At 42.1% G+C, this 26,478-nt stretch overlaps 2 protein-coding genes across 5 annotated transcripts; one reads left to right on the top strand and one right to left on the bottom strand.

The window, feature by feature from the left end:
- Window positions 1–338: 338 nt before the first annotated feature.
- LOC120567423 (pannexin-1-like) lies at window positions 339–5,732 on the bottom strand. Its single transcript, XM_039814420.1, has 6 exons — window positions 5,297–5,732; window positions 3,787–3,908; window positions 3,191–3,390; window positions 1,677–2,178; window positions 1,265–1,424; window positions 339–1,172 (listed from the first exon to the last, which is right to left on the bottom strand). Exons 1-5 carry the CDS (start codon window positions 5,475–5,477, stop codon window positions 1,275–1,277), a joined length of 1,155 nt encoding a protein of 384 aa, XP_039670354.1. The 5' UTR covers window positions 5,478–5,732; the 3' UTR covers window positions 339–1,172; window positions 1,265–1,274.
- A 1,472-nt stretch (window positions 5,733–7,204) lies between these two features.
- LOC120566152 (meiosis regulator and mRNA stability factor 1) lies at window positions 7,205–26,430 on the top strand. 4 transcript variants are annotated; one of them, XM_039812701.1, is made up of 27 exons: window positions 7,205–7,323; window positions 7,898–8,104; window positions 8,835–9,047; window positions 9,944–10,106; window positions 10,361–10,575; window positions 10,979–11,096; window positions 11,190–11,362; window positions 11,714–12,229; window positions 13,233–13,387; window positions 13,705–13,866; window positions 14,026–14,212; window positions 14,901–15,079; window positions 15,204–15,284; window positions 15,438–15,677; window positions 16,024–16,143; window positions 16,250–16,428; window positions 16,568–16,788; window positions 16,872–17,014; window positions 17,191–17,324; window positions 17,476–17,678; window positions 18,085–18,312; window positions 19,563–19,802; window positions 19,957–20,208; window positions 20,450–20,516; window positions 20,721–20,825; window positions 21,058–21,213; window positions 23,311–26,430. In XM_039812701.1, exons 2-27 carry the CDS (start codon window positions 7,955–7,957, stop codon window positions 23,505–23,507), a joined length of 4,797 nt encoding a protein of 1,598 aa, XP_039668635.1. In that variant the 5' UTR covers window positions 7,205–7,323; window positions 7,898–7,954; the 3' UTR covers window positions 23,508–26,430. The 4 variants fall into 4 exon arrangements, with proteins under 4 accessions (XP_039668635.1, XP_039668472.1, XP_039668403.1 ...); XM_039812538.1 differs by having other exon boundaries at window positions 8,835–9,737; window positions 20,450–20,510; XM_039812469.1 differs by having other exon boundaries at window positions 8,835–9,737.
- Window positions 26,431–26,478: the final 48 nt, after the last annotated feature.

The following is a 26,478-nucleotide window of genomic DNA, read 5'->3' as shown; positions in this document are numbered from 1 at the left end:
ACGAACTTGTAGCGGCGGAAGGCGGAGCCCCAGATACTGAGCTGGCAAAGTGGCCCCCCCTGTTGACTTGCAATGGTGCAATAACAACAAAGAAGCAGTGAATGTAAGTCATCTGATGTTTTCATGCAAGATTGTGGAAGTAGAATTCAGTTTTTTACTCACTTTTAGACTAATTTTGTATGTCGTTTCTAAGTAAAGCCTCAATGCACCATAGACTAAGATCAATATACAAACAATTACTTTTTATGTATCATATGTAATTGCAGGGTAGTTATTTGCATTATATTGTAATGTACAAATGTTTTTAGTTTTCTGGTCAAGTATTCAGGAAATCAGTATATTTGACGAGGACAGTGAAATGGAATTTATTTCACTTGCACTTGGTACATAATGATATAATTGAGAACAACATTATTTAATTGAATAAGAGCCCCTGGAAGCCTGAAAGGCTTTACCTCTGACAACAATTGATATTGACATTTTATTCCCCTAACAAATATTTATTAATCTTTCAGCCCATGGTCTTTTTGTTTACTTACAACATGCACATACAGTACACCACCTGTTAACAGCACATTTAGGCTAAAATAGTCACGTGCTTTACAGTCCAGACAACGCTGCTCCAGTGGTTCTTATAATACCTAACAATTCATGTTTAACTTTCATTAATCACTACATCTTCTTATTACCTTGCCTCATCTATAAATACATCTAAACCCTGTGTTCAGAAACGTCTCTCATTCTAACATAAAGGGCAGGAAGTGGGCTCTTGCAACTGGAAAATTAATGTATAGATTTCAGTCGAAGGAACATGGCTTATATTAAATATTATGATTGGAAGGCATTTAAGATCCTGAGAAAAGTAGCATAGAAAAAGATACATAGGAATTTCATTTCAGAAAAAAAAACAAGGTCAGGATCAGCAACAGATTGCCCCAGACCTGAGACACTTGTCCTTGGAGTATTCACATTTACAAAAAATCTGAGAGGTAAAATGTCTGTTGGCCAAACTACAGACTGTGTTAATAGCTCTTCTCTGATTTGGGTAACGCTGCTGTCGGTCAATACACCACTAGAAATTCAGATATATGTAAGTGCACAGGATTTTCTCACAGTTCTTCTTTTCCATCACAGCAGGGCTTATCCGCTTCAGGCCAGTTATTCAGAAACATCTGAAGGACGATAAAACACATTCAAGGTTAAATCCACCACATAGTCAGTTCATTTCACAGCCTCCATTGGAAGACTAAACATTCTTTCTTACCTCAGAGGAATCATTCCTCGGCTTTATTAGTTTCTTTGTTGTTCTTGCGTGAGCACGTCTTCTTACTGTCTAACACATCAGTCTTCACCTGACCCAGAGTTTGCAGCAGGCACATGGTGTCAAACCCTTCATCACCAGCCTCTTGCAACAACTCAAGCACCTGTAAATAAGACAAGTGACTTATTTTCCAAAGCAGAAGCAACTGCAAACACATGTGACACATTAAAGAGGCCCTATTATGCTTTTTTGGGGTTTTATCGTCTTTTGGTGTGTTATATACTTTTTTTCTGCCTGTAATAGATGTATAAAGTAAAAAAAAAAAACACAATTCATTCTTTCTATCCTACAGAAAGCACTTCTTCTCAACTGCCTGAAACAGTATTAGACCTACAGTATCTGCGCTGGGACCCACCTGCAGACACTTAAATGATTTGAGTTCGCTCAGATTCTCCTGCAGGAACAACAGGTAGATACTCAGGTCGTTGTAGAAGGGCGTGACCACGCCCAAAGCACCAAACCCCGGCAGCAGCTCATAAGGCCGGAGGAAACTGGAGCTCTGTCGAGCTGGTCCAAGAGCAGCGTACACTACCAGTGGAGCAAGGAGCACATACACCCCCAAGTTGATGTAGCTGAGCAGCCTGAAGACACCCACTGCCACGAGCTTACACTGCACAGCAGACGGCACCATGCTGTTGTTCTTCAGCACCCCTGTACGCAGGTCACAGGGAAACTCGTCAGTGAGAGAGGCCAGTCGGATGTAGTAGCCTAGGTAGATGCAGGCCAGCAGGAGGATCAGCAGAATCAGGCCCCGACATATTAGGTACTTGACCACAAGGCCGTGAGAGAAGCGCTTGGTCTTCAGATACTGCTCCACTAAAGGGTATTTGAAGCAACCCTCCGTCAGATCCAAAGCACTGCAGCAGAAAAAAGACATTTACCCTAAAAAGACCTTAGATAAATGCAAAATGCCATGGTATATATCTGAATAATTATCAAGAAATACAGTTCCCTACGACAACAGGATATTCTGAAGGAAATATAACTAGAAAACTGCCTTTTTGTTTCTTACTTACCCCTTACAAAAACATTCCTTTATGCTTATTCAATGCCCTTTTACTATAAACTCCATTTGATATCATTTATGTCTACAAACACAACAGAAATGCTTTTTCATAAAATTTTAAAAGACTGTCATTCTCTGGCCTTAGTGATCTAACAATATTCCAAATTATTATGATGTTATTATAGCATCTTTCAAATTATTCTGATTTGATAAGATTTTGTCGGAAGATTTGGCATTACCAGTAAAAACTGTTATATATGTCTTGTTTTCTATACATAGTTACTTTAAAGCTGCACTAATTAATATTTGTATAAGAACAATAGGTGAAATGACTAAGTTAATGTGAAAGAGACAAGGCCACTGAGGATTATCACTTTAGCTGCTAGCCAAATATTTCTTTTAGGAGTTGGTGGAGACCAAAACAGAGTTAGAAGGAGATTAAATATTTGTCAAATGGCCAGAAACACAACTCTAAATTAATGCTACTGTCGCTTCATATCTGATGGATGTGTCAATAGGCAACTGTTTGCTAACTAAAAACTTCGTAAGGTAATAATATGTCACTGTTATATTTACAGGTTGATGATTTTCCCCTAAGTGGCCAAAAAATCAATTATTGCTGGTTTAAACTAAACCCTGCCAATTTTTCCTAGCAGTTATTGATCAAAGGATGGCCCACATTGCTTTTTTACACAATGTCTGCCATAGGTTTTCCCCTCTCTGGCCTGTGGACCAACATTTTCAACATTGCAACATTCTTTGGAAATGAAAGCAAAAATGGTTAAAACAAATGTATGTTATTCTCACATCTTCTGCTAAAGAGTACATATTGCCATAGCAGTGAGTAATAAAAAGGTGTTTACCTCTGGGTGTCCTCAGATGCACCTTTGCTATCTAAGGATGCTAAATTCTTGGCCAGTTTGATGGCACGATTATAAAAGCGGTCCAGCTCCTCCATGATGAAGTTTAGGTCAGAGGAGAGGTGGGGAGCTGCAGTGAAACGCCAGAACAGGGCCGGGATATACATGAGGATGGCCAGTAAGAGCAGGATGTATGGGAAGAACTGGGGGAATCATAGAAAGGGAGACAACAGAAGACAAATAAAACTGCATTAGAAAAAGAAGACTTTATTTAAGACATTATTAGTAATATGTTACCACTGGAAAGCATGCATTTATCTTTAAACTGTATGAGGAATGTGTAGTCAGTTTGGTCTTATTGGTCAAGGCACTAATAAAAAGAAAAACATAACAAGCAGTTCCTGGCCATTTAAAAGAAAAACAGCAATTTCCAGAACTTTGGATGCCTTAATTTAGTATATTTATGGACTGATTGATTAAATAATACTGGTAATGACTTAACAGTATGAAGACTAAAGAAAACATTCCAATACCCACGCCATCAAACTGTCAACAGTGATGATTGTCACTGGCAGTGCATGTTGGGGAGACGTCTGTACCTTGTGCAGCCAAAGCGGCGAGCTGCCACCTTGTTGCTGTACTGCTGCCCAACAAAATGAGTCCACATATGCGGCCTGTTTCCAAGAGAAGTTTGTGGGAGCAAAGCAGCTGATCTGGGTACCTGAATGAGGAAAGTGAAGCATTTTGGTGATTTAGCAAAGAAACAAACACTACAACAATTGTCAGCCCTCCCTCCTCTGCACTCATGGCCTAATTTGTTGGTGGGTTGTTCTCAGCATACTTTGTGTCGATAATTATGCCATGCAATCAGGCATGTACAAGTAACAAACGACCCAGATAGTCACCAGACAGTAATATTTTGGCAGCATAGAGGCTGTCATTAATATAACAGAATGATGCTTTAAAGTGCTAAGCCACACATTCTCACTACAGTATTCTCTTTTTCTTTTTTCCATCTATGACATGTCTCCCAAGTACCAGTTATAATCAGTCATAGTTATAGTACCAGTTATATAAAGTAAGCCAACGTCTTTGGTTGGAGCATGAAGCACTGGGCTTTCACATAATGGTAGGACAGCTAATTATGTCAACTTCTCTCTAACTTTTACAAGTTTTGCATGGAAAAAGTGAAAATGTCCTACACAAAATGCTCAATTATTCGACACATCACGTATGCAACATATATTTCCAGCCACTTTTACAATGTTAAATGTAAAAAGCCTACATCTACATCTATTTGGTCTCATGTTGAAAAGTCCATTCTCTCTCTCTCTGCATCTCACCCTTTGTGGTCATATGGATTTAATAGGTAAAATCAATGTGGCGTTTCTGCTACATTAGGTATTCATTTTCTCAGCACTATATGTAATAACAACAGCTGCCCGTAATAATTGTGTCTTTCAGTCATAGTAGTAGGCTACAATTAAAGTGCTCTCAGTGATTGCAGTGTAATAGATTCATCGGGTCTGAGTATCTGGTGCTGGCTGGCTGTACTTGCAGATAATGATAACAACAGGCTGCGGGCATTATAACCTAAGAAGATTACTTTGATTTGTTAAACAGCTGCTCTAGCTGTATATGTTTGTGTTTACACTAAAGAAGGAAGCAGATCACCTTCTGTTGATTTGTGTGAGCTATTTACAGTAACTCAAGTCCATAAGGCACCAGCTTATAAACTGCCAAGCCTATATGTGCCAGGTTCCCATCATCATCATCAGCTGCAGCGTATGCCTGCCTCACTGTCTATGCGTGAGATATAAGCAGAAGGGTGGAGACTTAACCACACCTTCTCCAGTATTCACACCTCTCTTTTTCTGGGCATTTATTGAATATAACCCCCTACATACATATATCACATAGCTTCATCCACCACTGCCTGTAAATCTGGTTAATTAAAACAAACGTGCTACAGCAGTGTGGCAGAGTGAGAGTAGAAGCGCCACCAGGATCTAGACTGTCTGCATGATTCTACATGACGAATTGAAAGCAATATAACCTTAGATGATGAAGGCTTCTTCTGACAGGATGCTCACAAATTCAACAACTCACCAACTGACACCTCTTGAGCAAAAGCGAGGGAGATGAGAAACAAAGGCAGTCCCACCGCTAGAAACGTGACTATTTTATCCACCGCCAGCTCCAGACGCACCCCTTTGTATTTGGCCTCCGTGGGGTCCTTCAACAAAAAGTCGTTAAAAACGTACTCGGTGGCTACGTGAGCAATCGCCATGACGGCCTGGAAACAAAAAGCCGGTGTAGTCTAGCTAATTGACCGAAGAGTCAAGTCTCTATTCAATTAGCCAAAAACTAACTGCGTCTGGGGTTAAAATCAATTTAAAAACAAAAAAACTCCCGCAGTGTAGACGTGTGAATATTGAATCAAACACTGAGCAGCTATTGTTAACCCATCTCCAGTTACAACTAGAGCAGACGGTTGAACCTGCTGTCCCGTTACTGTGCCCCAGACATCAGAGGCAACAGGGGCTGTCCAGCTGCCTGCCAGCCGCTAGAGGGCGCAACTGTGCCGTAAAGTGTACCTGCCAGGCTACATTGTTCCCATCCATGGAGGGACATTGTTGCTTAAATTATAGACAATAATATGATAGCCTTTAATTTTGAGTGACTTTGTCTATAATGAAATTAGTAATTAAATTATCTGCGTATGAGTACCTTTAAGTATGCAGAATGGCTCCCTTCAGAGTAGGCTACTACAGGATTTTAAATTATATTGGTGGATGGTTTAATCTACAAGAAAACTCATATTTTAAAGACAATCAAACTGTGTTTATGCATAGTTTTGTATAAAAAATTCTCAATCTGTAAAGTACAGTAACAATAGCTGTCAAATAAATGTAGTAGAGAAACAAATGCAACATTTACCTCTGAAATGCAGTGAATAAGATAAGCTAACATTAAATGGAAATACTCAAAACTGTATTTAAGTACAGTACTTGAGTAAATGACCTTACTCTTCACTTAAATTAATACGACTATAATCACTTCATAAGGAATGGCAAAAATTCCAGTTCAGAAAAAGGGAAGGCAATTATTCAATACCAAGACTGTTTATTTGGGGGCAAGTGATGCTACCTTTTACAACCATGAAGTTGTATTAATTTTATTTTTCAAAATAAATGCAAGAGTTATGCTTGAGCTCTCTACAGCAAGGATTAACAAAGCCAAACCATCAACTATCAGCCTATGGGAAAGCGCAGCAGCACAAATATCAGACCTTATGACCTCAACACCACAAGAGAGCGACTAGGCAAGGTGTGATTTCTGTTTGGTTGTTTCTTTTGTTTTCCTCGAGACCGCAGAGGGTGGGAGAGGGTTTTTGTACTTGTTCAATATGTGTTCATCTGTTCTATGCACCACTTGATATTACCTGGCACGCATTGTGGAATATGTTCTGTATGTCTGTATGATAAATGGTGCTAAAAAATAATAAAAAATGTATCCCCCCCCCCCCAAAAAAAAAAGAAATGCAAGAAATGATGACATGCAATAGATTTAATTAAATCTCGTTCAGTAAAGTGACTGTAAGTACATACTTAAGAAAATGTAAGTGTCCATCTTCACTTAATAGTCCTACATGAAATAATAGGAAAGGTCCAATAATCAGTTTTATCATATTCTAGGAATATATGTCTATAGGCTAAATAATCATATTGGCATAGCTATATTATTGATAAAATTACTATTACTTCCACATTTTGTTGCCCAATATAAAATGCCAATTTAATGTACCAAATGTATGCACCCAAAAATAACAAGATTTAAATTAAAATTGTAAAATAAACAAAATACATTTTGTTAAAAAAAACAGAAAAGAAAAAAATATATGTTTGTTTATTATCTTACAAATAGGGCTACATTAAACAAAAAAGTATCTTATTTTAGACATGTGTACGTGGCAGTGTATTATCACATGTATCGATCAGCAGATATAACAACAACATTTGCGACAGCTGTGCGTGCTTTCTGGCAAAAGTAGGTTACAAAAAGGTGCGGGTGTTTGGAGACAGATCGGAGGAACAACAGTCCTTTGAGGACGATGTGAAAGACGATTTTCTCAGGTATCAAGTAACAAACTATTTAGGACATTTCTCGCCATTAAGTTACCAAATAATATTCATTTACACTGTTAAGACAATGAACGGTAGCATGTGGGCGGGAACAGCTATCGTTATGTGTCTGTTAAACAAGCTAACAAATTGTTCCTGTTGTTAGCTTGAGTCTAACGCTAGCTCCAGTCAAACATTTAACGGTAGCTAGCAGTCTAGCTAGCTAGTTAACTAGCTGATTCCGCCGTAAACAACAACAACAACCAATACACTCAAAGAAACGGCGTTGACGTGAGCTAGCTAACTTGTGAGGTTCGCTAATTTAACAACGGTTGGTTTACAAGAAGATTCGCTTTGGGGAAACGCAACGGTTGCGTTATTTAGCTTCAGATAAACAGTCCATAAGTGTGTAACAAAGTTAAACGTTATATACACAGACGTGCCCCCTTTCTTGATTTTAAACTGGCGTTAACAAGATGTGTGGAGTCAAATGCACGAACAGACCTGTGCTATCATATAAGTTGGTAAGGAGGACTTAACACAAAGGTTTTAGTGTGCACTTTAAACTTTCATTTTCTCTTCACAGGAAAGCATGAGAGAGAAGAGAGATGAAGTATGATGAAAGTCCTCTCCGGGTTATATAATGGAAGGACTGGAAAAGGAGAGAGCCATATGCAGCTCTAGACCCTTCCCATGGCTTAGTCACCCCAAAACAGAGGCCTCAACCCTGCTATGGAAACTTAAAGACTGCTTCCCCACCAATGAGACAACCTCCGCTCATCACACAGATAAAGTAGGTATTACTATGTGTACAGTTTAGGTATCGGTTCACAGGCATGTAGGGGAGAATGAAGGAAGTTGAATCAATTTGCATTGCTCTTAATCAAAAGGACAATTCAGGCCCATTATTATAGCAGCAGTCTGGGCCACAATCATAGCGAATTTATCTCACATTTAACATCTACATTAACTTAAAATTAATTGCAACTTTCTTGCAGCATTTGTAACTCAATCAGTGACAAAGCATTGAAAAATGTACTTATCATTATGCATCAGATAACACTGTGTCTATCTAAAAGTAACAGGAATGCAGTGAAAAGGTAAATTCTGAACCTCAGTGACTGTACTTTACATTGGAGCTACCAAATGATTTGTAAGCTAAACACGTCTTTTAAAAATGGTGCTTTCTGCACTCTTCACATGCATGAGAACATAGTTAAATGGTGTGGGTGGCATATGAGGCCGCAAGTATGACGTTAAATCTGACAACTTTTATGTGTTGGCAGAGATATTACGATACCTTTTTCTATTAGCCATGACAAGCAATGTGAAATTTGTTAAATACTGGTCAGTAACAGTGCAGTTATCTCCTGCTTTGAGGGTGCTGTTAATACCATTGCTCACTAATTCAGGCTATTTAGATGCCTTTTGCATAAAGCGTTGGCAAGTGATCATAATAAATAATAATCCACAAAACATTGTTTCTTAATGGGAACTAATCTGCTGGTGCTTTTATGTTCCAGAACAATTACATGGACAGCAGAAAGGCCGTGTTGGAACTGAAAGATGTCCCTCCTCCTCCACTCCATACTTCCTCTTCCCAATCATCCCAGCCCTTCTCTCTGGCTACTCTCCCTATGCCTCCTCCCTGCTTGCCTCCTCCTCAGCTTACACATGACTCCCACCAACAACCGCCACCACCACCACAGCAGCAACAAGAGGGGACTAGCCCCAAAGTAAGCATTTACACACACTGTGACTATTGCAGCACAGATGGCTACGGGTTATTGGGTAGTGGAGGTGTTGTTGGTAGCAGTAGCAGCATCGCTGGTGTTGTCTCACTCTATATGGCCCCAGGCTCTCTGGGAACACCCATCAGCAGCAGCAGTATTAGTAGGTCGGGCCCTTGCTCTGTAGCCTGCTCTGTAGCCTCATCATCTGTTCATCAGTATAAACATCACATGAGCTGTGGAAGTGGAGGTGACGTTCTTGGTCCTTTGCCCACTATTGGTAGCAAACCCCAGCTGCCCTCTTCTGTTGCTACCTCTCAGCCTGTTTCATCACACCCCTACCTCTCCTGCTGCTCAGGGCTTCTCCACACCTACCCAGCTGTACCTCTTCCATACAGTCAACCCAGCCTGTTTCCCTCCTCAGCACCTCTGGCTTCCTCTCTCCCCTGTGTTTCCTCTTTACCCGCTCCCTTGCATGGCTCTTGCCTGGCCCCTTCTGGCTTCTACACCTGTGGTGTGGACTGCTGCCCATCAGCCAGAAGATCCCAGAGAAGCACACTTGGTGATCACCCAACCACCACCACTATCACCACTACAACCACCTCAGCACAATTCTGCTCTAATCCTTTGCACCTAAATGTAGAACGCACGGTTTGTGTGAAGGGAGCACACTACTGCCAGGATTGCCTGTTGAAGGTTGGTCGAGTTCACTTCAATCACTGTGGTCTTTTGTATATGTGTGCCATGGAGATCCCTCTAGGTAACTTCATTTTATATGCACGGGTGACCTCAGACAGATTTTGTATTGTTTATAAAATTGCATTTAGTTTAGTATTGCTTGCGGTTGTCTGTTTTTATTTGGGTTTTCCCTGACAGTTGTATTGATTTGTACCCATTTGCAGCCCATGAATGGTCTGGCGTCAGAGTCGGACAAGGTGTGGCCCAATGTTCCTATTCCCCAGACTGCTCCTATCCCTATCCCAATTTGCAATGGCTGTGGCACCTCCTCGGATGGCATGATGCTCATGCCATCGGCCAGCCTTGGCAAGACCGGCCAGAAGTATGGTTAGTGGACTCTTACTATACAATACAGAATTCCTGCATATATACTGTTATTGGAATTTTGTGTCCGATTGGTCTTGTGGGTCTTGATTGGACTGTTTTGAAATAGCAAGCTCTTTGGAATTTGAGTGAAGTGGATAGGAAATGTTCTTTCACCCAAATTGACTGCAACAACAATACAATTATTAAGATCAAGCTAAGATAAGTTAAGATGCTTTAAAGCCGTTTAGAATGATTGTTTGCTAACTGTCTGCTAGGTTCCCCAGAGAATGGTGGTTCTGAGAACATTCCTCCGGTGGGTGTCTTCTGGGACATTGAGAACTGCAGTGTGCCCAGCGGTCGCTCTGCTGGAGCTGTGGTCCAGCGTATTCGCAGCCATTTCTTTCAGGGCCACCGTGAGGCAGAGTTCATTTGCGTCTGTGATATCAGCAAAGAGAGTAAAGCTGTCATCCAAGAGCTCAACAACTGCCAGGTACCAACACATTTCATGTATTTTCAAGGTTACGCTATTAACAATGAGTGACATTTACACCCTAAATGAATACCATTGAGCTACAGTTTTATGATGGGGAGAGTTGGTCATGTGGAGATAAAACTGGAGTAAATGTACCATGAATGGTAGACTAAGCTTTCATGAGGCATTCTCATCCTATTGAAATTTATTTTGCACCAAATTGCATACAGCACAGTGGAGCCTTCAGAAAAATACAATTAAATAGCCTCTTTCATGTTATTGTTAAAGGTATTTCCACTTCAGACATTAACCTCCATAAAATGACATGAACATGTCAAAGTAATTCCCCAAAAAAGACATAGAAAATTGAACAACATAGGAAACAAACTAAAGCTATCTATAAATCATTTTGCTTCATCAGGTTACTGTTGCACATATCAACGCCACAGCCAAGAATGCTGCAGATGACAAGCTTCGCCAGAGCCTACGACGCTTTGCTGAGACCCACACTGCACCTGCGACTGTTGTATTAGTATCCTGTGAGTTCAGCTCGGATCCACTATAATCAACTACAGCCTTGATTCCACAAGGGTTTTTGTGATCAACACATGTTATCTATTCATTTTTAATAGCGGATGTGAACTTTGCAAGTGAGCTGAGTGACCTGCGCCATCGCCATGGCTTCCAGGTAATCCTGGTCCATGGCAGCCATACATCTTCAGCCCTGCTGCAGCACGCCCACCGCCATGTGGCCTTCCAGGAGATCACAGCTGATCTGCCACCACGTATGCTTGTCAAAGCACAGGTAGGCCTCACAAATGCTTCATTAGGTCTTAAAAAATACTTTGTTGATCTACTCTGTATTAAATGAGGTAAGTAGGTGCTGGCAAAAGTTACCGAGGAAATTGTGGATTTGCCAAGAGGGCAGAGAGGCCGTTGGAATGTAAATGAGATCATCTTCACAATTATTTACTTACGCAATTTTCTTTCAGGGGTCTTGATATATAAATTATATTATACAATATTTTTCTAATCTATACCACTCACAGCCATTCTTCAAATTGTTTTTCAACTACAAGGAAGACCACTGCTTTAATTTTTTTTAAAGTGTAAATTATACAAACCAGACAGGCGCGCTGTCTCTTCCCTCCCTCAGCCCAGTTTCAACCTCCTCTATGTGCACAACCTCCCTGTCAACTGTGACAAGAGCCTGCGGAACGCTGTGAAGCTCAGGCTGCGCCGCCTGTCAGACAACTGTGGTGGCAAGGTGCTGGGCATGGCCCAGGGCACAGCAGTCCTCCGTTTTGGCAGCACTGAGGCAGCTGCGCGTGCCCGCAAGCGAATGGAGAATGAGGATGTGTTTGGCCACCAAATCAGCCTTTCCTTCTCCCCACGGCCCCGAGACGATGCAAGTCCTGAGCTTGAGCTTCAGTCTCGGTCCCATCACTTGCCTCAGACTCTGCCCCACACGTATCAAAGCCAGGATTCAATGTTCGGCTCTCCCCCATCCATATCCTCTTCCTTTCTGCACCTGGAGAAGCCCAGGTCACCCAGGAGGCAACGGCGAGCAACCCGCCCGTGCCAGGCCCCTGGCCCAGTGCCCGAAAGGCCCTACAGCCCCAGGAGAGGGTGCAGTGGGCCTCCCGGTGGTGCTCCAGCCAAGCCCCATCAGGTCAGCAGACTCGCCGGTGCCTGCTTCCCCTTAACCTCCGTTGCCCCTCTATCCTTGTCTGGGCTGCTATGTAAATCACCTCCCCAGTGTCCCTCTAATTGCTGCTTTGACTAACCGTTTTTAGCTGCTTGCTAAGCTTCATTTGCCTGCCTGTGCTATCATGTATTAGTTGTTGTCGTTGTTAGTGCTTCATGTATCCCCTGTCCTGCATGTTCATTGGTCGTTCATCATACTAATGCATGAATTAGCCTAAAGCTTGTGTGCTTTTTTTTCTGACTGTCCAGTATATCAGTGCTGATATACTGCTTCATGTGAGTAGCCAATGTTTGTGTTTTGTCCAAAGTCTGCGCCATGCCTCTATTAATTTGGTTTGGCCCATGCAGTTTTCCACTCTGATAAAACTGACCTCTGGTGGCTAGAATGACCGGCTTGTCTTATTTTTTATGTCTTGATTGTTACCACCAGACCAGTGTCGAAGACTAGAGAAAAGTGACACATGAATGGATTACTATACAGACTTAAACTACGGGTGGTCATTTTAAGTTTTGTCAGAGTTTGGACAGTAAAGAGAAATTTAGAGGTCCAAATGTCTAATAACACAAACTGCACTATGGGAGAACTGTAGTGACCTTCTTATCATAGGTCTGGTTCATGATGATCAAAAACATTTATAGGTAAAGCACATTCTCATGGCTCTATCATTAGCTGTGTACTATGGGTCCAATGTATTTGTCAATTACAAAATCATAAATCTGTTAGTTGTAAAGTTGTCTCCACATAGCTGCCCTGAATAAATTCTAATATTCAGCTGGTGAATACTGCGGTGTTTTAGAGTCAAGCTAGTTCATTTAATGTGTACATCCATAGTTCAACTTCAGAAATCAGTTTGACATTCCATGACCTTTTCCATTGAGCTTGACACGCGCACACACACACAAACACATCAACAGTATCCACCCAGTCAACATCTACAGTATTGAAATCTGCTCTCTGTCTGATCCAGGAGCTGGGTAGTTTGGAGGGCAAGACCAGAATGGGCTTCCACCACCTGGAGAAAGGACGTGCCGCTTCCTCTTCCCCTCACCGTAATGGTGAGACAGGAGCCCTGGAGCAGCTGTCCAAGTCTGGCCTTAGTGGAGAATCTATGTACAGAAGGAGGTACACACAGGGAAAAGGGATATTAGACTGAGAACAATGTAATTTAATAACCAGATGAATGCTCCTTGATAAGTGGCTCCATATACTTTTTTTTTCTTTTTTTGGTGTTCAAGTGCTAACGTTAACCTAAAATATCTGGTAGTGGGGGCAGTATATCTCTCGTTTTATTTTCTAGACAATCAAGCACCAAATAATTTTTTTGTTGGCTAGAATTGTATCCTTTTAACTAAAACAAGAAACCGAAAACATTTACAAGCCTTGCACTGCAAAGGATGTTGCCCTTCCATGTGTCCCCTTTTTTCCATCTTTCCATGTAGACGAGATGGCTCCTACCCTCGCAGTGTGACTGAATCCCCTGTAGAACAAGGGGACAAGAGCTCAGGGGAGTTCCAGATTAGCATTCCCTCAGCTTTCAGCAAGTTGAACCTGCACAGGAGCTTCAGTCCCCTCATCCTGTCCCAGGGCTCCTGGTCATCCAGGTGACATATTGAGTTTAAATCAATATTTGAGAAGTTAACCTAGAGCATTACGGAGGTGACATATTGCTCATGATGCATACAAATTCTCCATAATGTCATAACATTAAATGATATGTTAGTTATTATTTTAAAGTTGTCTTCCCCCCCCCCCTCTAACAGGAGTGTGTCGCCCTGCCTGTCCAGCCGGTCCTCACCCCTCCTGGCTGCCCCTCGTAGCATGTGTCCGGAAGGTCCTCCTGAGCCTTTCTCAGATGGGGCAGAGGTCCAAGTGGCCAACCTGGACTATAGAATGTCCCGCAAGGATCTGCAGCAGACACTGCATGACACCTTCTCCCGTTATGGGCGGGTAAGGCCTACCCCAGTTACGTTATTGTGCTGAGAAATGTATTGATCAAATACGCAAATATCCTCTTAAAGTGCTCATATTATGCTTTTTAGGCTTTTTCCCTTTCCTTTATTGTGTTGTATATCTTTTTTTGTGCACGTTATAGGTTCACAAAGTGACAAAGCCCAAAGTCCACCCCAAAGGGACTTACCATCTCCAACAGAAAACACTGTTCACTAACTGCTCTATTGTAGTCCAGCCTTTACTTCCGTGACAAAAGCTCGTCACTTTGTAACACACGTTATTGTTTGCCTAGCTGCTAGCATGGCACGCCCTCATACTCTGCTTCTGACTGGCTAGTAGTCCTTACCTAGCTACTGCGCATGTGAGACTCCCAACAAAGATGGAATAGAAGTGAGATGTCTCACTCTGTAGCTAAAACAGAGCTCAACACACAGGGTGAAAAGAGGAGCTGCAGCAATGTGCAGTACAACAAAAATATGGTGTCTTTTTGTTTTTTTTGTAAGCCTATTCTGATATAACTTCTAAATACAATTATGAACCTGAAAATGAGCATAATATGAGCACTTTAACAGCCAAGTCCAAAATAACAGTCTCTTAAGGTGGAATGTTTTCTTGCTGATTTCTGCTTGAAGCGAGATTCACTCGTCTCAAAACATCTCCTTGTGCTGTGACTTGTTTTGTCTAGGTGAAAGCTGTGGAGCTTAGTCCCCACACTGACTATCAGTTGAAGGCCACAATCCAGATGTTTTCCCTGCAGCAGGCCATAAGTGCTGTCAGTGGCCTGCACCGTTATAAGATCGGAGGCAAGCGCATTCAGGTGTCTCTGATCACTGGTGGTAGCAGCAAATCCCTTGTCATGCTCAGGTACAGTTAAGTATAGTTGAGTTGGGGGTTCATGGAACTTTCCAATATAGTATACGGATATATATATTTTCTTGAACTGTCTTAGATTGTGGTGGTAAATGTCAGCTTTTTTTCCATTATACAGCACAGAGATCATCAGCATTCTTCAGGATGCGCCTGCAAATTGCCTTCCCCTCTTCAAGTTTACGGAGATCTATGAGAAGAAGTAAGTGGCTTGGTCTCAACTAATGGCTTTCAAACATGAACAACTTTACTTATACATATTTTTGTACTTGGGAGTATAGCAATTCCAAAATGATAATAGATGCATTTTAAAGTAGTTGCCGCAAAACTATATGCTCCTTTTTTCTCTCTCCAGATATTCGCGTAAGCTTGTGGTTGGGGATCTGTACAGGCTACCAGAGGTGGTGGCAGTGCGGGAACAGGGAGGCTCAAGACTTGTGTGCCTACTGTCCAGCAGCCAAATACGTCAGAGTCCACTGGGATCTTCCCAGTCCCAGGAGGGCTCCTCCTCTGCTAGCGGCAGCCCCGTAGTGTTTGAGGAGCTGGAGTACCATGAACCTGTCTGCAGAGAGCACTACACACAGCAGGACTTCAGGTTAATTTTTGCATGAAATGCCCATAGTGTATATCAAATTTTGATTTAAATGCTTATATCATGAAAATATGTAGTAATAATACGCACTGATTTGACCTTCTAATGAAACTTGTTTTGTTGTGATCTTTTTTTTTTAAACTATTTGATTTATGTATTAAAACCTGGTATCAATCCAGTTTAATAGTAGGCCTGTATTGTTGGCCACCTCTGGAGCACCTTGACCTGTCTTCATCAACCTTAATTCTCACAAGCACCGATCTCTGAATTGTACAACTTCAGCTGACTGTCCCATGGTTTCCATCACTGATTGTGTGTCCTATCTCTCTTATATATCTTCTTTTTTCAGTGAGGCTGACTTTGACCCTGACTCCTATACAATACCTTTTGTTGTGATGTCTCTGAGCACCTTAGCATCTGAGGTCCACAGTCTGTTGCAGTCACATGAGGGGACTCTTCCATTACTCAGGTGAAAACCAGCTCTTTAGTTCATGTATCAACTTTTATTTTTTTTATCAAACGGAGCATGTTTTCATACATTATGAAGTCAATAATGTAGAATGTTTTCCATTTAGTTTTCCAGACTGCTATGCAGCGAAATTCAGCCCCCTGCAGCTGGGCAACGAGACACTGGAGGGTGGCATTCCTCTGGAGCATCTCATTACATGTGTTCCCAGTATCACAATAGTCACAGCTCAGAACGGCTTCAAAGTCATCAAGTGGATCCACAACAAACCACCAGCACCAAACTCTGGTAGGAACATTCAAAATCTCAACATTTTGATGGCGGTTGTTGAGCTTCCTGCAATGCTGTACCTTCATAGTGCTGTCATTACTAGCCAGATATACCTATTAAAGATATTTAAAAATAAAATACAACTTTTTACATGCAGAAACGTGGATTCAGCGCTGCAAGAGTCCAGTTGGCAACCCACAGCTCATCCAATTCAGCCGAGAGATTATTGACCTGTTGAAGAGTCAGCCTTCTTGCATTATGCCGATGAACAAGTTCATACCATCATACCACCATCACTTTGCCAAGCAGTGCCGTGTCTCTGACTATGGCTACTCCAAGCTGCTGGAGCTTCTGGAGGCTGTGCCACATGTCCTGCAGGTATTGAGGTCAATGAGGAGCTTGTACTTTTTGTTTTTGTATTCTACATATCATGTTTTTATTCTAACTTTCTTTACCTACAGATCTTGGGTATGGGTACCAAGCGTTTACTGACCCTGACTCATCGTGCTCAAGTGAAGCGCTTCACCCAAGACCTGCTCAAACTGCTTAAATTTCAAGCCAGCAAACAAGTGGCAATCAAGGACTTCATGCAGGCGTACCATTGGTCAGTCAACATTGCTTGGAGCTGTAGATGGTGTATTTACATTGCCAGCTAAATGCTAAGAATTTGCCTGTGGGTTTGTCTGTGAAGTCCCCCTATTCAGGGACAGTTGGAGAAAAGTGTTAAATATAAGTATGGAAATCATCCGTGTCGTGAGTGTTTGTAATGTATTCTTACAGGTGCTTCTCCAGAGACTGGAGGGTAATCGATTATGGCATATGTGACTTGATGGACCTGCTGATAGAGATCCCCGACACCACCATCACTATTACACATCAGGACACGGACACCGTCATCTCAGTTCCCAAGAGAGGTCTTTTTTTAAACTTGTTAATTAAAAAAAAAAAAAAAGATGAAGTTGTGTGTAGTGATGTATCCAAATCTCTATGAAGAAACTGATAATTAGAATGTCATCCAATGTCATTGATGCAATTTCCCTGAATTCCCTCTTTATTTGCCCACAGAGCGTACTGTAGAGGAAATAGAGCGCACTAGGCAGTTTGGGAAGGAGGTGGTGGACCTTCTTCGTCACCAGCCTCACTGCCGAATGGCCTTCAGCAAGTTCATACCCACCTACCACCATCACTTCGGTCGTCAGTGCAAACTCAGCTACTACGGCTTCACCAAGCTCATGGAGCTCTTCGAGGCAATCCCCAACATACTGATGGTGAGTTAGGAAGACTTGTGGTCCTTGGTGCTCCAACCCTCAACTATGAGGAATCAAAGTGTGTTTCTGGTGTGCAAGAGAAATCCTAGCAATGATCAGGATATTATCTTAAGACCGTGACCGTTACGGAGTATCTCAGTTATACATTTCCATTTGCTTCTTTGAACTGCTAATTCAAAATGACCTGCTACTACCTGATCATCATTAGGCAGCGCCCATGGTATTTGCTCCTCTTACTGTCATTTACACACAATGGCTTCTGGGTCAGATCTGGCTCTTCTGGGCTATAACCATATGTCATGTCCTTGGATTGAACTGGGTTATAAGTCCACCTTTTTGATCAAGCCTACATGCCTCTTCCTTTGTCTCTACCTGAACACTTGTTTACCCGCTGTACCTTCGTCAGGTGTTGGAGTGTGGTGAGGAGAAAGTGCTGACTCTGACAGAAGTGGAGCGTATCAAGGCGTTGGCCGCTCAGCTGGTCAAGCTGCTTCGGGCTCAGAAAAACTCCAGTCTCCCTGTCTGCCAGCTGCTCACGGAGTACAGCAAGACCTTTGGTTATGGTCTACGCCTGCAGGGCTATGATGCCAGCTCCCTGCCGGCTCTGCTTGCCAAACTCTGCCATGTTGTCAAGGTAAAGACACCGAAGTGTTGTTGTTTTTCAATGCTAAATCGATCAAAGCAGAATCAGCAATTTTCCTAGTATCCACCCCTGCCTACTTGATGGCAGAAGGGTACTTTACAACAACCGCACCAGGATCTGGTGGCTTATTGCGGGTAAGGAAACTTAAGTTGTTGTTGTTGTTGTTGTTGTTGTAAAGTACCTTTCTGCCATCTAGTGGCTCATCTTTTTAGTTTTTGTGTTTAACAGTTTGTTCTCAGTTGACTGTTGAAGTAAATTTTTATGTTTTGTTTATTACATTTTAAATGCATTATTTAAATTTGGCCTTGGTGTGAACCATTACAAAAACAAAACAAGGTATTATATCAAATATATCACCATGTAGCTTATCTTTTTAAAGAATTATTTCAAAATGTAAATGACAGTTGTCAGGGCTTAAAACCAATTCTGTTCTTTACGAATCAAGACCTGAAAGTCTAACTGGCATAGCAGTCAGTGCTTGAAAAAGTTTTTTAGAAGTCTAATCCTAAATTTGGAGAACTGTGTCACCCCTACTTAATATAGAGTTGATATCCTTTTTGTTGTCACAAGAGCCTTTGTGTCATTATAAATTCTCTTCTCTGCTTTTGGATATGATTCTCATCTGGCATCCAGTAAAACAAATATTCCTTGTATTGCACCACTCAACACAACAGCTCCTTTGCCAAGTCTAACTAGCTGATAAATGAGTCTGTCTATCTATTAAAGACAATGCCCATTGAGGAGAAGTACTCTTTTCCACAATTATAGCATAATTGACATAGAATTGCCAGACTCAACAACAAATTCACATCTATTCTTTGGTTCCAGGAATAAAAGACAAAAAGAGAAAGGAAAGTCTTAGTATAGCACAGTAGATTATAGTTGATGATCAACATACAATTGAGCTGCAGCTCACACATATGATCACAAGGTAAACTGGTCAAACTATCTTTTTTTTTCTTTTTCCTAAAAAAAAAACTTGATGAATACCTCAGAACTCAGTTAAAATATAATTTTGTCTGACTACCCCACAAACAAATGTATATTATTTAGGGTTTAAATCAAATCTGACCTCCTGGAAACTTGTTTTCTTTTGAGTGACATAGAACAACTTACAGACCCTTTACTTTGCTGTTGATGGTGACTAATCCTAGCACTGTCCTCACTTGGTAAGACCGTTTTCTTCAAAATCACTAGTAAAAATACCAGTAAGTAAGCAGCCGCTTTCTTTCGATTTCAAGGTGGTGGATGGCTCGGGGGGTCGGGAAGTGCAGTTGATCAATAGGAAGTCTTTGCGCTCACTGACCTCCCAGCTACTGGCTCTGCTCATGTCCCAAGAGGAGGAGCACGTCACCAGGGGTTTCAAAGTGGATGAGCTGAGCCAGCATTACCTGACTGTCCATGGAGCCCCTCTCAACCCATGTGAATATGGGTTCCTGTCCCTCAGCGAGTTACTCAAGAGCCTGCCCTACCTTGTGGAGGTTTGTCTTTTTATCTTCTTAAAACTCCTTCAAGCTTTCTACATTTTCCTGTCCTACAGTCAGGGTCTTTTTACTCTCTACTCACGGTCTCCATTTTTTTATTGAATAGTTTACACAGAGGCAGAACTGACTTGTGTGCCATCTTCTCTCACAGTTGTACAGTGAAGAAAGCGATGACAACAACAAAGCTGGCAACACTGCCAGTGGTGTTGATGAGGAGTGGGTGAGGCTGACCAGGCTCTACCAGTTTGCCCGTAACGTACGCGGCCTGCTCCACACCTACCATTACAACCAGATCTTCCTGACGGAGTTCCAGGGGGCTTATAACAAATTTACAGGCTGCAGCCTTGAACCACGCTCCTACGGATACACCAGCACTGATGAGCTGCTCAGCGCCATTCCACAGGTGGGAATTAACTCCATTAGGTACTTTTACTGTAGTAGAACGTCACTGTCCATGTCGACTGTCCATAGATGCATTAGAAGTGTGAGATCTGCCAGTGTTACTTTAATCTTATACTTGATTCTTTTCAGAGCTCGTTATCAATTTTCTCATTTGTTTGTGTAGGACCTGGACAGCCCATAGTTTTAACATAACCCTGCATCATCTCCATATTTAGTTTTGTTTTGTGACCTGTCATCATCAGGTGGTCTGGATCAAAGGGCATGGTCACAAGAGGATTATCGTTTTGAAGAACGATATGAAAGGTGAAGGTGATGGCACAGCATGCTTCATCAGTTGCAATCATTGGTATATACACAGACTGTAAATAATGGCTGCCGGCTGAAGTGATTCTATGACAATGGTCTAATCTCTGGACGCTCCCTAGGAATACTTGGGAAGTGATTTCGTGAGATGCCACCTACAACGATGCATGGAAGCTGTATAACGTGGGGGTGTGTTTGTGTTTTGTTTAGCAAGGGCAAGCCCTTCAATCCCCAACAGCCCCCAGCCAGAAGAGAACACGGCGAGCCCGAGAGACAGCCCGATTAGCAACGCAACATCTGGAACCCAGAGTCCAGGTAACATAGGTCACACAAGTATTTATATTGACTGCTCCAGAAATTTCTTTCTCTTTGTGGGTTTGTTAATAAAAAAAATTAAAGAATAAAGTGAAGTAACTCAAATTATAAAAACTGTTGGAACTGGAAAAGGGATGTTTGACTTACAATGAACGCATGTTTCTAAAGATGGCTCTGCGCTGTCAGTCTTTATCAGATAAAAGAGAAATGAAGATGTTCTTTTACCTGCTAGGTGGCGATTCAGCGGTAGAATCGGAGCTGCTGTGTCTGACCTCAGCAGTAGACCTACTGTGTGGTCCTGTACCATCCTGCCTACCGTCACCTCAGCTCCACCCTGTTCCCCTCCAGGAGACGGACCTGATTCACTTTGAGGAGAAAATTCCAACAGGTCCGTTTCAATGTTCCTAATTTGTTGTCTTTAGGGGGGATCTTTTTGCAGAAATGTAAATGTATAACTGTTTTCATTAGTGTAAAATAGGGTTGGGCAATATCCCCTAAATTGGCCGGTGAAGATGTTTACAGTAAAATCTCACGATGGACAACGATGGCGGCGGCAACTGCTGCAGCACCCACGGAAAATACTGAGCATCCACATGTGCCAGACTGCCAGTAGGCTACATTGGTTTAAAATTAAATCTTGCAGTTGGTGCTAAGTGGAGCGCATGAGCGCTGATCGCGGTTACGTGTCAGTTAAACTTCTCATCTCCAATCCTATCTGTATTTGTGAGAAGTGGCGCTGTCCTGAGTTGAAAGATAGCCTACTTTTATGGCTTTATTATTGAGTTAATAGGAGTGTGTGTGTTCATGTCGGCCGCTGTCCATTTCCTAAGGTTGCTGCTTGTGTGTGTGTGTCCGGTCAACGAGCTTATTACGTTATGCCCGCAATCTCTCGTGGAGCATTATAACTTTGAAAAACCACAGGTTCCAGTTAATCTTATAATGCCTATGTGTGTTGTGTTATTTAAACAAACGATCGGGGAACTAAATGCCTCTTGTACGAGAGTCTCCTGATAGAGCTCCAGCCAGCTCACCACGGGGTCTGTGAAGGTGGACAGGCCGACCGGCATGCCAGCGACCCCGGCAGGTGCCGGCCGGCTGTCACGTCAGACTTTGGAGCTTCTGAAATCCGACACAGTCAGACCAAACTTGCAATTAGCCATCAATTTTTGTAAAACGACCCATATTTGAGCTCTATAGTAGATAATAATAGATTTCTTGTGTAAAAAAAGTCTCAGGAGTGAATTTAGTGATGAAATGGCAGACGAACAATGTATAAAGTTTGCAGTTGTTGGCCACAACAGCAATCCATGGTGGTTGTGATTGTGTCTGAAAAGGTGGGGGGGCGTAGCATCACGATGGTGGCTGTCCATTGTGATGGGCGATATCGTCCATCGGCACAACCCTAGTGTAAAATCCCCTAAAACTAACAATCAGTGTTTTTCATTAGCTTACAATGAGCCCTTCGTATCTACATAGGGAGTGGTTTGTCTTCCACGCAGGCTGCCGTTTTGCGCTGCCGTGTTTCTACAGTAGCCCAGAACGGACAAACCAGACAATGGCTCTAGAGGGGTTCTTTAGCAGTGTTATATTTGCTGAAGGCCACCGTATATCAGTCCTGTACCGTAAAAGTTGTGTAATGGGTAAAAATTATATTTCTATAAATTCACAGGCACGGATAAAAATGAACTCGATGCAGGCAGGCAGTGGGAGAGAACAGTCAGAGACATCAGAGAAATCGGAAATGATGCGTGCATTACGGAGATGATGATGATGTGCATTATTATTCTCAAAACGAAATGGCACAGGGCTTGATTGGCATCGGTGCCGGAGCTGGCCGCGTGGACGCTGAGCAGCTTCTGTACCACACAGACTGACACAAATATGCAGAGGTCAATCAACAAAGCACAATTTCAGCGCGGAGGATGCAGCGGTCTGAAAGCAACAGGGCAGTTACCTACTTACTGGATATGTGGACAAATGATTACTGCAAAAATCTTGTGTCACTTTGCATGACCTCAACATGACATGGGTGTCTGGTCCCAGGACTTAAATTAATGGGCCGGGTCTGGATTAGGCTTGGAGATAATTGGTCGGTTCCGGTACTGAGCTTTGCGGGTGAGGGTTGAGGCAAAACTGGCCCCGCCATAGGTCCTACTACACACTTGCAATGGGAGGGGTGAGATTATGTGTGCATTAAATCAGTCAGCTGGTATATGACCTGTCTATTTGGAGGCTGTTGAGATGCTTAATTAATAGTTTTATTTGTAACGTACATTTACAGTATAAAATTGGAGGATTATGTGACTTTGGCACGGACTGCTTTCTAATTCTAAAAATGAATATCAGAGCAAAACCTTACACAGTATTAGGCAAAGCAAGGGAGAACAAAAATACATTTTAATGAGTACATCACACTTACATTTGCACATTCCTGTCTTTCATTCAAAGCTCAGTCTGTACTTTGTGTGTGTGTGTGTGATTTCAGTGAGTGACGAACCTGATGCTGCAGCGGTCGCTGACAGCACACCTGGGCTGCCTGGCAGCACAGACGACTCTGCAGTCCCCAAACCTCCGCCCCCCTCTGACATGAAGACCCCTTTGTCCATGGACAGTCCCAGCAGAAGAGCCACTCGCAGCAGAATTAAGCTAGCTGCCAACTTCTCATTCACAGCAGGTCTCTGATCCCTTTCTCTCTCTCTCTCTCTCCACACACACACACACACACACACACACACACACACACACACACACACACACACACACACACACACACACACAGCAATACTAGTTCACACATAGTGTAACTCTAAATACAAGAGTTTTAGCGGCTACACTGAACACACTACACAGAAGTGACCCTTGCTTTTCTTCTTGATCAGTCATCGGCCATCTTTGTTTGCTTATTTCACAATCGGTGTGTTCTTTCCGATGACGTTCACCAAGCTGTGATTTTTCTTCTTGCAGATTTTCTGCAGTTCTTTGAATTGAATTGCCAAATTCATCTACTGTAACGTGTGTTTGATTTCATCTCCATAGAAGTTAAATTATATTTCTGCATCTTCAGGTCAGAGCCACGTTGTGTCAAAGAACACTCGCTGGCTTACAATGAATGCAGCGTCTAAAGATGAGTTAGTTGTCACTGTATACATGTATCTGGTAATGGGAGAAATGCTGGGGATGAGTAACTAAGTTTTGTGTGTTAAATCCAAGAAATGTAGTTACCCACATTCTCAGATTATACAACTGCCAAATAACAGATTTATAGAGATGTTTTGTTATTGTACAATATTGAGAAACCTACACGTATACGTCCTTGCTGTATCCCTGAAAACAGAGCATTTAATTTTATTACATTCAATAATTTTTACGCTCCTTTTCAAATTTTGGGAGAATTTGCTTTGTAGGTAACCATAGACCTGTCAACCAAACTGGCCGCTAAGCACCACACGGTTTCGTTCTTTCAGTCTTCTCATGGGTAAAGTACTAAGGAATTCTAAAGAGGTAGCTTCTCTTTTAGGTATATTCTTGTCTTTTGTCTCTGTTTAGTAACCCTCAGGACAGTATTTTCAGTTCCTTTTTATATTATGCAGAGTATGTGGTAGTCCGTGAAAGAGTTTGGCCTAAATGTGTGGTGTATTTGATGGCAATTTAATGGTGGGACTTAACATTAGTGTTAACTTTTCATATCGTGGCTTTGTTAACGGAAGCCAACGGTCTTTGAACAGTTAAAGCATCGATGGCAAACTTTTGATTGCTATTGCGACAAGCACTGCTCTCAGGAATTTTTTTATTCTTGTTGTACTTTGACTTAATTTATTGCAAAGATTTCGGCTCGTCTCTCCAGGGCCACGAATGAAGGCCTGGAAGGGGGTGGCTCTTTAACACTCTTGCCAGATGTGCGCTCCGGCAGCAGGAACGAAGATGTATACCGTACTTTAATTGTTCGGCTTTCACCAGCAGCCGGTGTGTTGTGTTCTTTTTAGCTGTGTTTTGTCTGTGTGGTTTACACCGGAGTAGGTGGTGTGAAATATGCATGGTGTGCATAAATGAGTTTATGCATGGTGTAAGCCCAGGAGGAACAGACAGGAACAGACATTCTTGAAGATCGGTCTTTTATTTCCACCATGTTTTAGGGGTCTTAGAGTTGGCGTCACCCTTGCAGTTGCCACATTAAATGCTCAGGGTTTTTAGAGTTAACCTTGTTGCTCGTAAGCACCGTGTCTGTAGTGATGTCCACTGCCTGAGTTTGAAGAGTTGGAGGGGAGCAGTAAGCACTCCTGAGTTTTTGATTTTTAATGACAAGGTGATTGGTTGTGAGTTTTTAGGGGAAAGAGATGTGTCGGGGGAAGGGGTGGGGGGGGGGGCGGGGGGTGGTAGGCTGTTTGTGGAGCACCATGGGGGCTCTGGGCAGCCTCCTGCACAGACTGTGACGTACACACAGAGGACCCTCTGCGGCTCTCTGGAATCTGCCGGGCTTTTACAATGGCTTGTATTTGCCACGGTGCCAAAAGGAATCGCCATGGTATCTCCCCATCCCTCCCATCTCACATAGAGGAGTTTTTACTTACTGATGTGTGTTGGTTTCTCCGTTTTCCCTCTGTCTCAAGTGTTTACAAGATTGCTGGCTGCTGAATTGCCATCAAATAATGTCGGCTGCTGGGAAGTTTAGCACGACCGAGGCGCTGCTGAAGTCTAAGGGTTGTTGTGGTTTGTGTTCAGGGAAAAGGTTCAAAGAATGGGTAAAAGCCCATTTAATCCGTTTCTGTCCCGTTTCAGTGTTTACCTCTTTAGCCAGTGTTGATAAATTTTTTTTTTTGTTCTTTGTCAGACTTGGTTTTGACTTGGTACGAGAGATTCCACCTGCCAACTCTCCAAAATCTGTCTGCATGCCAATCCGAATGTTTTTAATTAGGGCTGTTAGGGTTCAGGTCTCTCCTGCAATGTTTTACTGACTATCTGGACACCTCTTTGATTAAGGAATGAGCACCTCAAAATAGTTAATTATTTAGAATTGGTAATGTTTAAAAAAAAAAAAAATGGGCTAAAAAAAATGCTCAGATGAAATGTCTAGATTTAACTTTGGCAGTACGGATGGATAACTTTTTGTGACTTTGAGCAAAACCTAGCTCTCCCCTCAGAGTACTGCAGTGGCAACTAACTAACTCGTGAATATATTTTACTCTATATTTCTCTCTCTGTTTTGGTTACATCAGTGAGAAGCTATTGTACCGGTCAAAATATGCACTTTTGCATAGTTTTGGTTCATGAAATAATGTGAAATTCGGTAGTGAACTGGGAGGGGCTGAAACGTGTTTTTGTGTCTACCTCTTTCTGTTTAACTGTATGTGACCTCATCTTGCTTATTCAGTTTCATGTTGCACAACTGTTCTACGGTTAAAGAAAAGGTTTAATTAACTCAATAGTGTCCTTTTTAATTAAACTGTGATTTATTTTTTGTTTACAACTTTGTCACTTATGTGTTCACCCCCCCCCCCTCTGTCACACCGTTTTACTGCATCACCACACCAGAAGTTGCTGTAACAGTTTAACGTTGTTGAAGGGACCAAAAAAAAAGATTTCTGTTATTAAATTTCACAAGCATCAATTCTGCCTCCGTCTCAATGTTTTTGTGTTTTTTTTTTTTGGAAGATTC

Source organism: Perca fluviatilis, chromosome 1 (genome assembly GCF_010015445.1).
Source record: "Perca fluviatilis chromosome 1, GENO_Pfluv_1.0, whole genome shotgun sequence".
Classification (NCBI taxonomy): Eukaryota; Metazoa; Chordata; class Actinopteri; order Perciformes; family Percidae; genus Perca; species Perca fluviatilis.
This window is presented reverse-complemented; position numbering and strand designations above follow the sequence as displayed.